Genomic DNA, 15,502 nt, shown 5'->3' with positions numbered 1-15,502 from the left:
CAGTGCCTTCCCAACTTTCCACGTTCACCACCCTCGACTGAAAACATAGCGAACTATGAGGGTCTTTCTCCCTCACCTCAGAAACCTGTTAAGATTTGGGCAGCATAAACTACACCCCTGACACCACCATGTTTCCACCAGACAGCACTATTTATACAAGACACTTTTCCTTAACCCAAACTTCACATAAAATGTCAAGATAAAGTCACCAGGAACTATACCCCACCTCTCTCTGCCTAAACTTTACTGCTTCAAAAAATTTTAAGACTTAAATCTTTATGGAAAAATTTTAAAAGTTCCATAGATAATAGCAATTCACAAAGTCCAAGGGGCTTTTGAGTAGTTTTTTAAAATCAGTATCAGAAAAAAAAAATCTCACTTCCCATTTGAAAAAAAAGCATGCACGCATTTGTGAGGCTAATTGCTCACAGCTATGCTCTGTCACAAGGTGACAGGAAAAAGGCACCACCATAAAAGGACGTCTGCTCAGTCTCTCTTAAAGCAACATGCCCAGTCAACTAACTTCAGTGTGAGCAAACTGCTCAACAGAGACCTACAACGGAGGCCCTGGCTACCCTGGGACATGTGAGTACCAACACTCTTCTCTTTAAGGAATACTTTGAAAGCCTAAGTTTTAAGGTAAAAGTGAAAGAAAAAAGAATGTACTAAATAACTAGCTATTCAGATTGCTTTGGGGTTATTGGCAGTCCAAATTAGCTACTAAATGAGATGGAAGTAATGAATGAAACATTATTATCAAAAGGCGGGCTCCTTTTATGCAGTGTCAACTCACAATACAAGTAAACATTAGCAAATACCATCAGTATTTCAGGATTCTTTAATATAAAGGGAAGGAACAATGTTACCAAAATAGAGTGTTCCTACATTTTGATATATTTTATACACAATATAACCAGTTAGCCTAATTTTTTAAAAAACCATTACATTTGACTACCTGGAATGCATTATGTACAGAAAAGTCTTTTTGATACCTAATATTTCTCAATTATTAGTAGTTGGTCTTTAGAATGATTTTGCTTCTGAGGAGCAAAGCTCAGGCTGATCAGTGGGAGGCTTTGCTGGTGGGAGAATAAATTGATAAATACTTTTGCAAAGCAGAAAATACTGTTCTATAATCTGATGCTTTAGAAAATAAACCCCTTACCCCAGGAATTCTATTGAATTGAGAAAATAAAAGCTATGTCATTGGTTTCTATTATTAAGTGACCAGTAATGCTAAACAAGCCTCCACATTTACATTCTGGAAATTTTGAAAGAAAATCTTAAAGAATTATAATGATTTGTAGAAACTCAATTTCCAGGGTGAGTTTTATAGAAACGCCCAACAAAATATAAGCCATGAGGGGACTTCCTCTAAAGAAGAATGAGGGTTTTGTCGGCGTGGTGGTGTGTTCTGGTCAACAAGGGCTTCGATCTTTTGGCGTCAGTTCAAGTACAGGCGGGAGTGACACTTGAAAGAAGGCTTGGGATCATCCCCAGACCTAGGCGCCATTATTGATAACTGCTGGCCTTGTGCAAGGCCTCTGGCTCCAGCTGCTTCCTTGTAAAGTGGGGAGAAATGTTTCTGCCCAGCGCTCCTGCCGCCGCCTCTCACAGTGAGTGCTGGAGCACTGGTCACCACTCTCACCCTGCCCGTCAGCCCAGGAGGACGAATCTAATAGCAAAGTCCCCTTGCCCTATTATCTTCGTGCAAATTATTCTCTTGAACTCATCTGGAGGTGTCTACTTTCCATACTATCTTACGTGAACTCTCTCAGTATACAGATGATCACGCTGTGCTTTCTAGTATCTCAGAGTGTCTCTGGGGCCTAATGGTGTTGGCAAACCTAAAACTACCAGCGTGCACGGCTCCACAAAGCAGCCTCGCTCACAGGCTCACATATACGTGGGTGGCTGTGGTAATAAGTCCTTTTCTAAGCTACTTTTGGCGGACTTCCTAGACTTAATTAGTGTCATGATCAGTCACCTAGTCGAGTAAACACTGTGACAACTGACCTCACTCCAGGACTTCCAAGCATGCATGCTAGGCATGTACTAGAGAGTTACTGTATGTCAGCCAACAGCAGTCTATGATGTAAAAATGCACATGCCAAGGTTGTCAATATTGACCTGCAGACACCAACAAATGAAGGTGTCTACAGGGAGACCCTTCTCTCTGCCACAGTAAGAGGTGAGGTACTGGACAGGTGGGCAGTGTCCTCCTGTCTGTCCCAGGCTGTTGGTGTAATCCTGGCCATGGTTAGGAGACTAGGTCACACACACAGAAGTCTCTGCATGTTGTGGAGGTTCAGGGACTCATGGTGTCCTGCTAGCCCAAAGAGGAGAGAAAGTGTGTTGTCAGATATCCACACAGCCCTAAAGAACAGTCTGAACGCCAATCAACATCATACAAGCTGTGCTGGCTTCGGTCTTCTCTCCCAACGGAAAGGGCGGTCAGATTTTGTTGCTGAAATACTGTTAAAAATAGTAAACTCACTTCTAAAATCTCCACTCAGCGGATGTGGTGGTACTGTTGCATTCCTAGCCCTTGGGAGACAGAGACAGAATCAGGAGCTCCAGACCTGCCTCCACCATGTTGTGAGTTTGAGGCTAGCCAGGAGTGCAGGAGACTCTATCCTAAAAACAAAACAATACTCAATTCTCCTTTATTTGACTTAAAACATGCTATAAATTAATGATTACTTCATTTAAGTCTACCTATCTCCCTCCTCATTCTCAGACACAAACAAGTGGGTATATGTCAAAGAGTTCTGAAATACCTTCCTGTTTCACTTGCTTCCCACCCATGGTACCTTGATCTCGGAAACAGGAACCAGGGATAACACATCCTGTATTCAATGTGATTTTTTTAGGCGGCAAAGAGCGAGTTCAAACTTAACAGCTACAGCTGTGGCCTCAGCCACTGGGCGTGTTCGCTCCTGCCTCATCTTCAGTGAGTGGCTGCAGGCTGACTAGGAGGGTCCTGACTATTCATTAGGCTTACTATCTCTAACAGAGAACTCTCTAGCAAGGATTAGGGGAGCTGAGATTTGGCCATTCTTTTTATCTTTGGGGTATAAGAACCGTCGCTTACATCCCCACTCTCAGAACTTCACAGGAGTGTGAGAGACAAAACCACAACCTCAACAAACATGCCTCGCTGGGGTGGGTTGGGGGGTGCAGAGGCTAGGGAGCTTCCAGAGGCAGAGGTAAGGATGCCAGGATAAAGAGAGGAGACAGATTCCCAAAGAAATGTCCAGGGGCTGAGGACAACCACGATGGCTAGCCACCCGGAAGAAGAGAGAACAGAGACCTATGATGAAGGAAATCGTGATGGTGAGCTTTCCGTTTGCTCTTGGCCTCTGGGCCCCAGCTGAAGGGCTCTCAAGAGAAGAGGCTGCCAGGTCACTGTAACAGAGTAGAGAGGAAGGCCTGCAGACAGCAAGGTCACAGATGGCAGAGAGGAGATAAGAACACAAACACTGTGATGCAGAGTGAGCACAGGGCAGAGTTAAGGGGCTGGAGCAAAAGACCCATTAACTGAGGAAAGAGAGCCCTGACCTCCCATGTGATCCCTACCTTGAGGAATCCTGAGCAATCACTGAACTCACCTTTAATTCAGCACAGCCACAAAATAAGGAAGCTTAACTTAAAGATTAAAACTCCCTTCAGCTTGAAGGGTACAAAGTGCATGCTATTTCTAGAAGCAATCTAAACTCAGAGGAATAATTCTAGAAACACACACCTTCATTACAAAGGCCTTTCTACTATGAAATTAGCAATCCCTCATATAAGATTCCACAAATCCTGCCACAGGCAGACACAGGGCATCTGTGCACCAGTCTGACCCCAGAGAGGCATCGAGGGCAGATTGCAGACAGGTGGGCACCACTCTGCTGTCTGGAGAAGTGCCCTGTGCGGTCAACGGTCTTCTGCAGACTCACTGAAAGCTGGTTGGAGGCAGACTATGTCACGGCCTCAGAATCTGTCACAAAGCTGACTGCTCTAATTCCTTGACTCATCATACTTCCAAAAGCCAGCTACAGGCTGACCATGCTTAACTCTATCCTGAGTAAAATCAGTGCATTCTGTTCAACTGGGGGGAAGGATACAGGAGGAAAGGAGACAACAGTCAACAGAGACACAGTTATTAAATCAGGATTCAAGAATGACTTCACGTAAGAAACCACTTAATAGGTTTACTCAGCTAGGTCACAGCGTCACGCCCTGATTAATAACCGCACATGGGAACGGACCATTAGACAAATGGAATCCGGTGTCCCTCTGCAAGTTGGTCTTAGCACTTGCCACCTGCCCATTTCACAGGTAAACGCACATGCAGCAGATAATTCGGTCAACTAAAAGGGGGCCAAAGGCTGACCCAGTGCTGCGGGTGCTGACGCGGGGCTAAACCCAGATGTCCCTGCTTAAATGAGACACTTGACAGACGCGTGTGCAGCCAGGTAGTCGAGAAAGAGTGAGGAATGACTTCTTCCTTCCCAGGAGCAGGTTTGTTGTCAAGGGCACTGAAACAGCCTGAGCTACCGGCCTGCTGCATTGGTGCTGGTCTGCTCCCGAAGAGAATGATGTCTTTGGTGTTTCATGACCCTTGTGCCTTCACATCTCCCTTCCTTTTCCTCATTTGATCTCCCCAGACTCTAAGCATGTTTTCACAACCTTGTTTTTCCTCAAGAAAATAGCCAAAAGTATGCCAACAGAAACTGGAAGAGCTGGTCATTTGTAACTTGACAACACACACACCCATAATTTTTACCTGGGCCTCCATGCTTTTAGTGGCCCTCTGGTTGTTATCCAAGCAAATGAATTAGGCTAGCAGAAGTCTATGGTAGCCTCTGAAAATTCATAAATGCCTGGTTTTCAAGGTAAATGTTTCCTGAGTAACATGTCAGAGTTTAGGCAATTTTCTTAGACACTAATAAATGAGTTTTAGGGGGACTCCCCCCCCTTTTCGTGGCTAGTAAAGAAAAACTGTCACTTCATGTCAACATATCTAGTTATGCAAAGATGAAATGATATCTCAAGAAGTGTTGGCAACTCTCTGGGCAAAGAAATAAATTTACAAACACACAGGCAGACACGCAGACACACACACACACACACACACCACTTTCAAGAACATCAGGAAAGACTTTGGAAGATGGATTGCTGAAGAAGAAACTGTTTCACACACATCTGGATGACAGGGAAGTTAAAGGACAAATGTCATGTCAAGGGACAGAACAAACAGTCCCTGCTGCTTAGCAAGAAAATAAGAGAATGACAAGGTGGCTTCCAGGTGTCCAGGTGTTTCAGAAGGAGTGAAAGTTTGGGAGGTAGACACACCCTTTTGTACTTTTCACACTTTTGACAAACACTGCTTTCAGTGTTGAATGTTTGTCTACATATGCTAGACCCTGGAAATGCAGAAACAATAGCTTTTTATATTAGAGGGTCTAGAATTAAAGGGTAGATGTATAATGTTGGGAATGCTCTGTTCTTCATGAGGTCAACCCTGAAGAAAAATTCCATTTTAAGTAGCTCAGTTACTATCTATGCCCTTGGGGAAAGATGTCACCATCTTGATTCCTGTCCTTCAGTATGTGGAACGTGGAGTCAAGTTTATAATTCATAAAAGCATTGTACCGAAACTGTAATTCTTATAATTATTAGTGTTCTAAAGGAAATAGATTTAGGACACACTCTGTGGGCTTTTCTCTATGTAGTACAGTGACATATTATAGTACCTTCAGGTTTAACTTTCTCTCTCTCTCTCTCTCTCTCTCTCTCTCTCTCTCTCTCTCTCTCTCTCTCTCTCACACACACACACACACACACACACACACACACACACACACACACACACACACACACGTATGCAGGTTTATGTGTGTGTGCATACATATATATTCAAAACATGCCAGAATCTGCTGCCTAATAATAATTAAAATAAAAATAATTAAAGTGCATTAAAATGTAAGTTATACTTCAAATGATTAAAAGACAAATCTGAGACTGATGCAGGCCCACTAAATACAACAGCAAACAGGACACTGGCTGTATGAGAAGTACAAGAAGCAATGCTGAGCCAGGGCCAACAGGGTATCCCAACATTGTGTATCTATCCTTAAATTCTGGACCTCTAATATAAAAAAGGTACCATTTCTGCATTCCTAGGATCAGGCATATGTAGAGTAGAAACACTAAAAGCAGTGTTTTCTAAGTGTTTGTTAAGCCTCACAAGAGTAAACCCAGAAGATGATTAAAGAAGAGAACAAGGTCTAACTCTGAGGGGACATAATAAACTGAGATCTGTTGGCCTAAGAACTGGATAACAGCACCCAAGCACACAAAAGGAAATCCCTCAATATGGAGATGATAAAGTCTGATAAAATGATAGCAATGAGAACACCAGAAGTTCTACAGAAGCAAGGATTGAAAATAACGGCAAGGGAACAGTTACCTTGTGGATTCAAGCCCCAGAAGTTGCTAAATACCCAAAATGAACACATTTACAAACTATCTCAATCTCCCTTACCTAGGCCACTTTCCGACCTATCCTGTTCACATGTCCACATTCTAAAAGCGCTGTCTCTGGCCCAACAGTGTCCAGTTAAGATCCCTGCCCAGCCTTGCCTCAGGGCTGGCTTTCTCTGCTCTTAGGAAGGGTACCCTACACCCCCCCCCCCCCCCCCCCCCCACCCATCCACCCCCGCTATCCTGGGGAAGCTGACCACATGTGCCATGCTGCTGTCTGTACTCTGAAACCACAATCTCTCAGTTCTTTAAGGGCTCATGAGACAGCTGCCTCTACAAAGAACTGGCCAGAGAGCCTCGGAGCAGGACCCAGCGTGGCCTTAACTTCTCAGGTCCATATGTTCTTGCCAGACACAGTTTAGAGGTAGGTAGGAATAGTCAGTGAGTACAACGTTAAGGAGCAATGTCTGAAGAGTGTCACGTGATGAGGCTCTTGCAAGAAAACCTAAATAACATTTCTTCCTCCAATTAAATAAAATCATTACCTCACTTCGGTCAATCCATGTTCAGTGTTCCAAATTTTGGCTGTATGGACACAAGGCCCCAAATCCCTCATACAGTGTCATTTACTGGCATATGTAATGTCCAGACTGGCATCTTTCTGTGTGTGAGCCTGTGTGCACACGTGCATTTGTGTTCCTCCCCAGAGTAGCATGTCATGTAATCAGGTTTCCCTGATATAACTTCCCATCAAGAAATAATCTCATATTGCCACTTTCACATTCCACAGCATGGCTGAGCCACAAAACATTCTACAAGTCACTTACTCAAAGAATTTGAGCTGTTCACAAATTTGCATCTTTGTATTATAGTTAATACTAAGTTGAATACTCCCACACCTGAGCTGTTTTGAAACGACTCCCATTATTAGCTGTACCAGATGCTCCAGCACATTTCACTGAAAGACTCACCCAGGAATCACTGAAGGCTGACGAAAAATGGCAGCCCTTCCCGCTCCCCACTGGAGCGACTCTCCTAGTCTTTACAGCTGTGGTTAACATCGAGATTCTGCAACTCCACACACACCTTTCCCCCATTATCACTTACTTTAAGATCAGATTCCACAAACTTGCTTTGAAAACTCATCAAAAACGGTAGGTGAAATTCTCAGGGGAAAAATTCTCATAGAAGTTGGAAAAAACGTTTGTCGGAGTTGTTGGCGCCCACTCCTCTGTGACAAGCCTTGTCTAGAGGTTGTCCAGCCTCGCTTCCTGAACACGGTAGAGGAAGGCCTTCCCACATAAATGGATAGTTTCCTACTTTTATTTCTTTCCCTTCCAAGGCAAGAGCCTCTGCACTTTTATTCCTACACAAACTATGAAGCCACATTTGTCTTTGTTTATGTTGTTTTATATTTCATTAATTCCACAGTTGTCTTTTTATTTACTTCTTATTTACTTCTGATTTTGCTGGACAAATTCAATTCTCTAGCTTCTCATGTTGTATGGTTAACATCTATTTTCAATCTTTCTTTCTATTTTATTTTAAGCATTTCAAAAATTTACAGTGTGATGCTTTCTTTAATTCAAAGGTTTTCATTTCCTAATTCATTCTTCATTGCTTTATCATTGGTTTCTACTTCAGCTGTACTATAGTCAGGCTGTGAGACCTGATGAATAACCACTTTCCGGACATCTTGAGACTTCTCTAGTTGAGTATGAGGTATGCTATGTCTTCCACACATATTCTACTAACTTATAAATCATGGTGAGCAAATCTTCAAGGCCTTTTATTTTCTTCAATATTATTTCTAGGATATTCAGAAACACATGATGGCCTATTATGATTGTAGACTTGTTAATTTTTCCTTTAAACTACATCAAATTGTGTCAGCTCAGGCACATTTCATAGTTATTTTTATATCCCTTGTGGACTATTCTTTTTGTTTGTTTGTTTGTTTGTTTTTGAGACAGGGTCTCTCTGTGTTGGCTGTCCTGGAATTCACTCTGTAGACCAGGCTAGCTTTGAACTCACAGAGAACACCTGCCTCTGCCTCCCGAGTGCTGGGATCAAGGGTGTGTACCAACATGGTCCAAAGACTAATCTTTACTTTGGCAGTAATGCTATATTCCTACTAGTACAAAAGTCACCTTGAATTTCCTTTTTTCTGATGTTCTGATTACAGCCCACCCTGTGCTCAGTGGGATTTGGCTGGTATATATTCTCCTACAGCTTTCTTCTAAACTTTCTCAATTACTTTGAATAACATCCTCTCTAAGCAACCCACAGCTGGATTTTGTTTTTAAACCCTTTCACAGGCACGTTCAATCCATTTAAACTTGTTAGGACGTTCCACTTTCTTCTTCTGCGTCTTCTACTTTCCATCCTCATCCTCTCCTGCCCATCAGTTTCCTTTCTGGTCTGTTTGAGGCAAGATACCTCTCCTCACTTTGTTCAGTTTTGCTTTAGGTTTTATTTGTAGATGTGAGGACTCATCTGTCAACACCACACACCAGAGCAGAGCTCGTGGCCAGTGAGCATGCCTCTCCTCAGCTGCCAGAGAGGGATGGGTCTGGAGCAGTGCTTCCCATCAGTCTTGACAGAGGACTTCTCCTTTAAAATGCAGCAGCACCAAGAGGCATTCCAAAGGCTCCTTAATACTGCTGACTTTCACATGAAATTTATCAAGACAATCTACAGAGACGTGATTTTTTCTTTCAAATATAGCCGCAGGATTTTTGCTCAGTTTTCTCCACTTTCATTGGATTCACTCTTTTATATGAATTTACCGCCGGACTTCTTAGGTTTCCAGTTTAGGACTTGAAATGTGTCTTGGCATTATTTACAACCAGGGAAAAAATTTAAACAACCCAAATGTGCACTGAGGGCGTAGCTACTAAATTATACATTAACACATTGAAATAATGAGGCATACTGATTCAACACTTTGGAAATCTGTGGAGTATCCATCAGATGCTTCCTAAAACCCAGACATTAAAAAACAGGTAACTACACTGCCATGGAGATGTATTTACTATGAAGGTAAGACACAAAACACCACACATTATGTTACTCTTACTGGGTCAACACATACTATACGCCCAATTTAAAATTTCCCACTTGAAGCTGCTTATGTCTCCCTGCCCCACACAGTCCAATAATCTCACCCATGAAAGGGAAGAGTGTACCACAACATGGCTGCACTGGCAGCCCCTGGGAACTTGACTTTTTCTTTTTCTTGTCTTTTTTCTTTTATTTTTTTGAGAAAGGGTCTCACTGAGATGTCCAAGCTGCCCTCAAACTTGTTAGCCTCCAAAGTCGCTGGTATTACAGTTATGCACCACTACATTTATTTTCTTCTTTTTAATTTTAGTTATGAATACTACTTCTTTTTTATTTCTTTTTTAAGAAAGAGTAACTTTCAGTTCCTAACATAGCCCAAGATTACTTATCATAGTTTTAGGTTAACACAAATCAGATACTATGGCCAGTGCACACCTCACTACATGTGTCACTGATTTCATTTCCTGGCAGTGACAGGCATTTTGGAAGAGGGAAAAAAGCTCAACCTAAATTCAATTTAAAAGCCAAGTTTAATGCCTGTCTAAAATGTGGGGGACTTTACATGACTTTATTCTTAACCACACAGTGATTCAGAAAAGGGGGTTTCTGCCTAACGCCAGGGCATGTCTCTTGTCACAGGACGCACCTGACCTATTTAGATGGTTCTATTTCCTTTGCCAGAGTTCTGACAAAGTCACTAACTGTAAAAGTAAACACATACATTTATCTTAGTTTATTCCAGTAGAAATTTACACACTGAAAATGTTAAAGTAGACGTACAAATGACTGAACAGCTGAGTGAAATAGTTTTAGCTAAACAGTCTTACTTGCTCTCTTCCCAGTGACTCTGACCCTGCTGGATACGGAGATGGCTAACAATTTTACTACAGCACTGGCAACTTCTCAGGGCAATAACTGTGATCTCTATGCACACCACAGCACAGCCAGGATATTAATGCCTTTGCATTACAGCCTTGTCTTCATCATTGGTCTGGTGGGAAACCTGTTGGCCTTGGTTGTCATTGTTCAAAACAGAAAAAAAATCAACTCAACCACTCTCTATTCGATGAACTTGGTGATTTCTGACATCCTGTTTACCACAGCTTTACCCACTCGGATAGCCTACTACGCACTAGGCTTTGACTGGAGGGTCGGTGATGCCCTGTGCCGGATAACTGCCCTGTTGTTCTACATCAACACGTACGCCGGCGTGAACTTCATGACCTGCCTGAGTATAGACCGCTTCTTTGCTGTGGTGCACCCTCTGCGCTACAACAAGATTAAAAGAATCGAATACGCAAAGGGTGTTTGCCTATCTGTCTGGATTCTAGTATTTGCTCAAACACTGCCTCTGCTCATCAGACCTATGTCAAAGCAGGAGGGTGACAGGGTGACCTGCATGGAATACCCAAACTTTGAAGAGACAGCTTCCCTCCCCTGGATTCTGCTTGGAGCATGCCTGCTAGGCTATGTGCTGCCCCTCATAATCATTCTCATCTGCTATTCTCAAATCTGTTGCAAACTCTTCAAGACTGCCAAGCAAAACCCACTAACTGAGAAATCTGGTGTCAACAAAAAAGCTCTCAATACCATCATCTTCATCATCGTTGTGTTTGTTCTCTGCTTCACACCTTACCACCTATCAATCATTCAACATATGATTAAGAAACTCTGTTCCCCTGATGGCCTGGAATGCGGCCCAAGACATTCCTTCCAGATCTCTCTGCACTTCACCGTGTGCCTGATGAACTTCAACTGCTGCATGGACCCTTTCATCTACTTCTTTGCGTGTAAAGGGTACAAGAGAAAGGTCATGAAGATGCTAAAACGCCAGGTCAGCGTGTCAATTTCCAGTGCAGTGAGGTCAGCCCCTGAAGAGACTTCACGAGAGATGGCGGAGTCGCAGATGATGATCCACTCCAAGGCTTCCAACGGAAGGTAACCACGCACACGGGGATCACAGCAGAGCAAGCCACATGGTGGCCTAGGCAGACTGACTGTCCAGTTCCCAGTAAGGATTCCTTTCAACTTCCCACTGCCAGTCTGCCAACCAACACACCGAGATCCAGGCCAGCTCAAGAGAACAACAAAAGCATGTTCTACTTCATAAATGAAATATTGTAGACACAGGAAGGCTAGCTTAGTAAGTCTCGATGTAAAAGGAAATGTTCTGTGTTCCTGAGAACACAGTCATTACTGTTTCTGCCAATAGTTTGGCAAAAGATAAATGACTGATTCCGCTATACATTATCAGTGTAAAAATGTCAATACTGTAATATAGGAAACATATTTCTTAATTTACACCTCTCTCAATTTTAGGTTCTATCTCCCTAGTTTGTATTTGTTAGTTTGTTCTGTTCTGAGACAACTGTTTTAAGGAATATTTTATGGGATAAAGAACAGGATGTAACAAAAGTATTCACATGCTCCTGCCAACTACCAGCAGAAGTTACGAGTGTAATTAGCAAAAGGTGGAGGAAGAGCAATGGTGTGAGTGCTCATGACTACAGAGTAGTGAGAGCGTCAGGCTCTCCCCAGACAGCCAGGCCTGCTCTTCTGGACCGCCGCTCAGAAATGGAGCTCTCGATGGAAAGCATGTCCACATGCTGCACTCCTTAGGATGGAAAGTGGTCGGAGCTGGTATCTATATACTTATAGATTAGGTTATGAGGAATGGGAGCAGCGAGGATTACAATTATAATCGCCATATTTGCCTAAATAAATCAGAAAGTAAAATGCACTATTTATAAATTACGAGTTTTCAGGATTTTTGTTTGTTTGTTTGTTTGTTTTGTTTTTAGAGGCAGGGTTTCTCTGTGTAGCTTTGGAGCCTTTCCTGGAACTCTGTAGACCAGGCTGGCCTCGAACTCAGAGATGTGCCTGCCTCTCCCTCTCAGGACTGGGATTAAAGATATGCACCACCACTGCCTGGCTAATTTTTTTTCATTTTTTAAAAACTTTTTAAAAACGTATTTTTATGTATAAAGATGTTTTGCCTGCATGTAAATCACTGCACAATGTGTGAGCAGTGCCTGCGGAGGCCAGAAGACAATGTCAGATGCATTTGGACTGGAGTTATGGGTGGTTGTGAGCCACCAAAGTGTTGGAAATCGAACATGGGTCCTCTGGAAGAGCAGTTAACCACTGAGCCATCTCTACAAAACCCTTTTCCGTTTCTGAGATATGGAATTCTCTATGTGGACAGGCTAGCCTTAGTCTGGTGTATGATCCTCCTGTCCCCTGCCTCCCTAGTGCTGGGCTGCAGGTGTCACAGCTCACAGCTGGGAGAATTATGACATTATACACCTGCCCACAGGACTGCCTTAATATGGGCAGATGGCCTTCCTAAACACTGTCTGCCTGATCCAATTTGCTTTCCCTAGCCCTGAAATTTCCCCAGTACAGTATCTCAGATGGCAATGATACCAATTTAGATGATAGAGAAGAAATAAAACACTATACTATGAGTCAAAATTTCAATTTTTATTGTGGTATATGCCCTGGAAATATTTCATTTTAATAAAATTAATTTTGTTTTGTCTTTTGACACAGAGTCTCATTATATAGCCCAGACTGGCCTTGATCTCATTTTGTATCCCAGGCAGGTCTTTAGTAATTAAAGCCCTTCCTCAGGCACATACTTGGGAGGCTGAGGCAGGATGACTGCTGAGAATCAGAGGCTAGCCCGTACTAGGGTTACAGACATAGTACAACAAGCTCCTGCTTCAGGAAGAAAAATAAAACTTGTGGTGTTAGCCTTCTGAGTACTAAGATTGCAGGTGCTGCTACAGCACCCAGCTTAGAAAATAAATACTAGTCATCACTACTATAACTCTACTGAGTACAGTTAAGATCCAATGTTACTCTCATGGAGCCGTCAGGTCTGAAAGCCACTAAAAACAAATGGCTGGTCTGATGAGGCAGGAGCAAGTCTGATCTTGGTTCTTTTCCGTGCCCCATCTACGGACTTCCCAAGTGAGGGTGGAAAGAGCAGAACACTACATTTTGCCAGGGTGTGGCTAAGCCAGCACTCTGGGAAATGCTAGTGAACCAGACAGTCTGCTTACTTTCCCAGCCCTTCAGGCAAGCTTGTTCTCTGACCACACTGAACAGATGCCACACATGAGCCAGTGCGCTAATCAGGCCAATCCTGCGCTCCTGCACAAAGTGTATGCTGTGACAGTTTACGTGAGTGTAACAGAGGCTCCCTCCATCTTACCACAGAGAAGTTACGTCCGTCCTGTAGGTGACGGCTCTACCATGTCACCTACAGCATACTGGCAAAATGGTGACCAGAAGCCTCTCTCCAACTATTCAGTGTTCTTAAGTCCATGGGTCCAGTCAAAAGGGCGGTTCAGTTTCAACCATGGGGCAGCTGTTCACACATGACGGGGCGTGTGCTCCTCCCCTGTGCTTCAGTAAGCCTTACATTCCTTCCTAACATTTGACCAGAAAGTAAACTCATTCGAAAGGGCAGTGCTGAATAACTTCTGTATTCTGTGACAGACCTGATCATCACAACAAGTATTTGTTGCATGAACATGACACCCTGAATAGTCAGTCAGGTAACAACAGGAAGCTATAAACTCCTAAAGGACAGTGGGCAGCCATTTGCATGATCTCATTCCTCTTTGGTGACCTCATTTTTATTTCTAAAAAGATCATTCAGTTAATTTAAAAATTCTCAAAGCTAATCAGCTTAAGAACTGTTAAATGTGGGGCTAGAGAGATGAATGAGTAGTTAAGAGCACTGGTTACAGTCCAGAGGACCCAGGTTTAATTCCCAGCACACACACACAGGGTGGCTTTCAACCATCTTTATCTCCAGTCCCAGAGAATCTGATGTCCTCTTCTGGCCCCCTGGGGCACCAGGCAGGTACAAAGTGCGCAGACATACACACAGGCAAAACACCCATACACATACCACAAATAAATAAACTGACTTATTTTAAAAAGTAAGTTAAATGCACTGACTCTTCAAGTGGCAATTCCGAACAGTAAGCACCAGATAGAAACAGCATTGGCTATATTTTGAAGAGTTCAAAATTTTCCAAAGTAAATCATCTTTATCCACACAGAACTGATTTCCACAATTCTGTGAACAGTAGCCTTAACCCCACCGATGAGCTGTGAAGGCACTGATCATGCAGACATGAACAGCAGTGCGGGAGGCTTCACTGCCATGCTATGCCATCAGACTAAAGAACCCTTCAGAGAGCAAACCATTCAACTCTAGGGAGGTTCTAAATCGGGGCTGTGTGCTGCCTGAGGACCAGGGCTTTGTGTGCAACGAACCTGGCAGAGTGAGGCACAAAGAAAGGTTTCAAACATTCACTCAGCTCAACAGTACACACTCTGCTATACAAATACTAATACTGTGATGCCCCAGTGAAATCTCTTGAGTACTTAATTTCTCAATGAAATGAAAATACACAAATGGCCAATGATAGACAAATACACGTACTAGAAGATCCTCCAGGTTAAACTAGACGTGTGAAGAAGCAGAGCTCATTAACCAACAAATCAACAACAAAACTAGAGACAGAAGTATGGCCTGCTTGGACATAATCTAGTATTTCAAGAGGCAAGATCAACAGTCCCAACACCGGGAGAGGCAGCATGCAGTTTTTAAAAGGGACACACCCATCTTAACTTAGCTGAAATTACCTATTTTAGTAACTTCTCAGCCTGCTGTAATTCATTAAATATTCAGGCGAAGAATGAGAAATGAAAGGCACACAACTGAGGACTGAGGGAATGGCAGGGCCCAGCCCTCTGAACCCAAGGGTCACATGAGCATCAGCTAGAACTGCAGCAATGTGCGATATGGCACACCCAGAGAAGCCCAAAGCCCACATCCATTCACTTAAATCTCAACAGACTAAGGAGGAGTTTTCCACCATCGACCACACACTATGTTCCCAAGCATGCAATCACACCTATGTAGCTGCTATGTATGTATGTA

At 43.1% G+C, this 15,502-nt stretch overlaps 1 protein-coding gene across 3 annotated transcripts; it reads left to right on the top strand.

Annotated features, from left to right (window-relative positions):
* The first annotated feature begins 513 nt into the window (after window positions 1-513).
* On the top strand, window positions 514-12,339 carry Gpr183 (G protein-coupled receptor 183). 3 transcript variants are annotated; one of them, XM_036199802.1, is made up of 3 exons: window positions 514-585; window positions 8,119-8,196; window positions 10,380-12,339. In XM_036199802.1, the coding sequence occupies exon 3, from the start codon at window positions 10,406-10,408 to the stop codon at window positions 11,477-11,479; it is 1,074 nt and encodes a 357-aa protein (XP_036055695.1). In that variant the 5' UTR covers window positions 514-585; window positions 8,119-8,196; window positions 10,380-10,405; the 3' UTR covers window positions 11,480-12,339. The 3 variants fall into 3 exon arrangements, with proteins under 3 accessions (XP_036055695.1, XP_036055694.1, XP_036055696.1); XM_036199801.1 differs by lacking the exon at window positions 8,119-8,196; XM_036199803.1 differs by lacking the exons at window positions 514-585; window positions 8,119-8,196 and adding an exon at window positions 6,844-6,898.
* The last annotated feature ends 3,163 nt before the right edge of the window (window positions 12,340-15,502 follow it).

This window comes from Onychomys torridus, chromosome 9, assembly GCF_903995425.1.
Source record: "Onychomys torridus chromosome 9, mOncTor1.1, whole genome shotgun sequence".
Lineage (NCBI taxonomy): Eukaryota > Metazoa > Chordata > Mammalia > Rodentia > Cricetidae > Onychomys > Onychomys torridus.
Note: the sequence above shows the minus strand (reverse complement) of the source record. Positions and strands in the feature narration are given on the sequence as shown.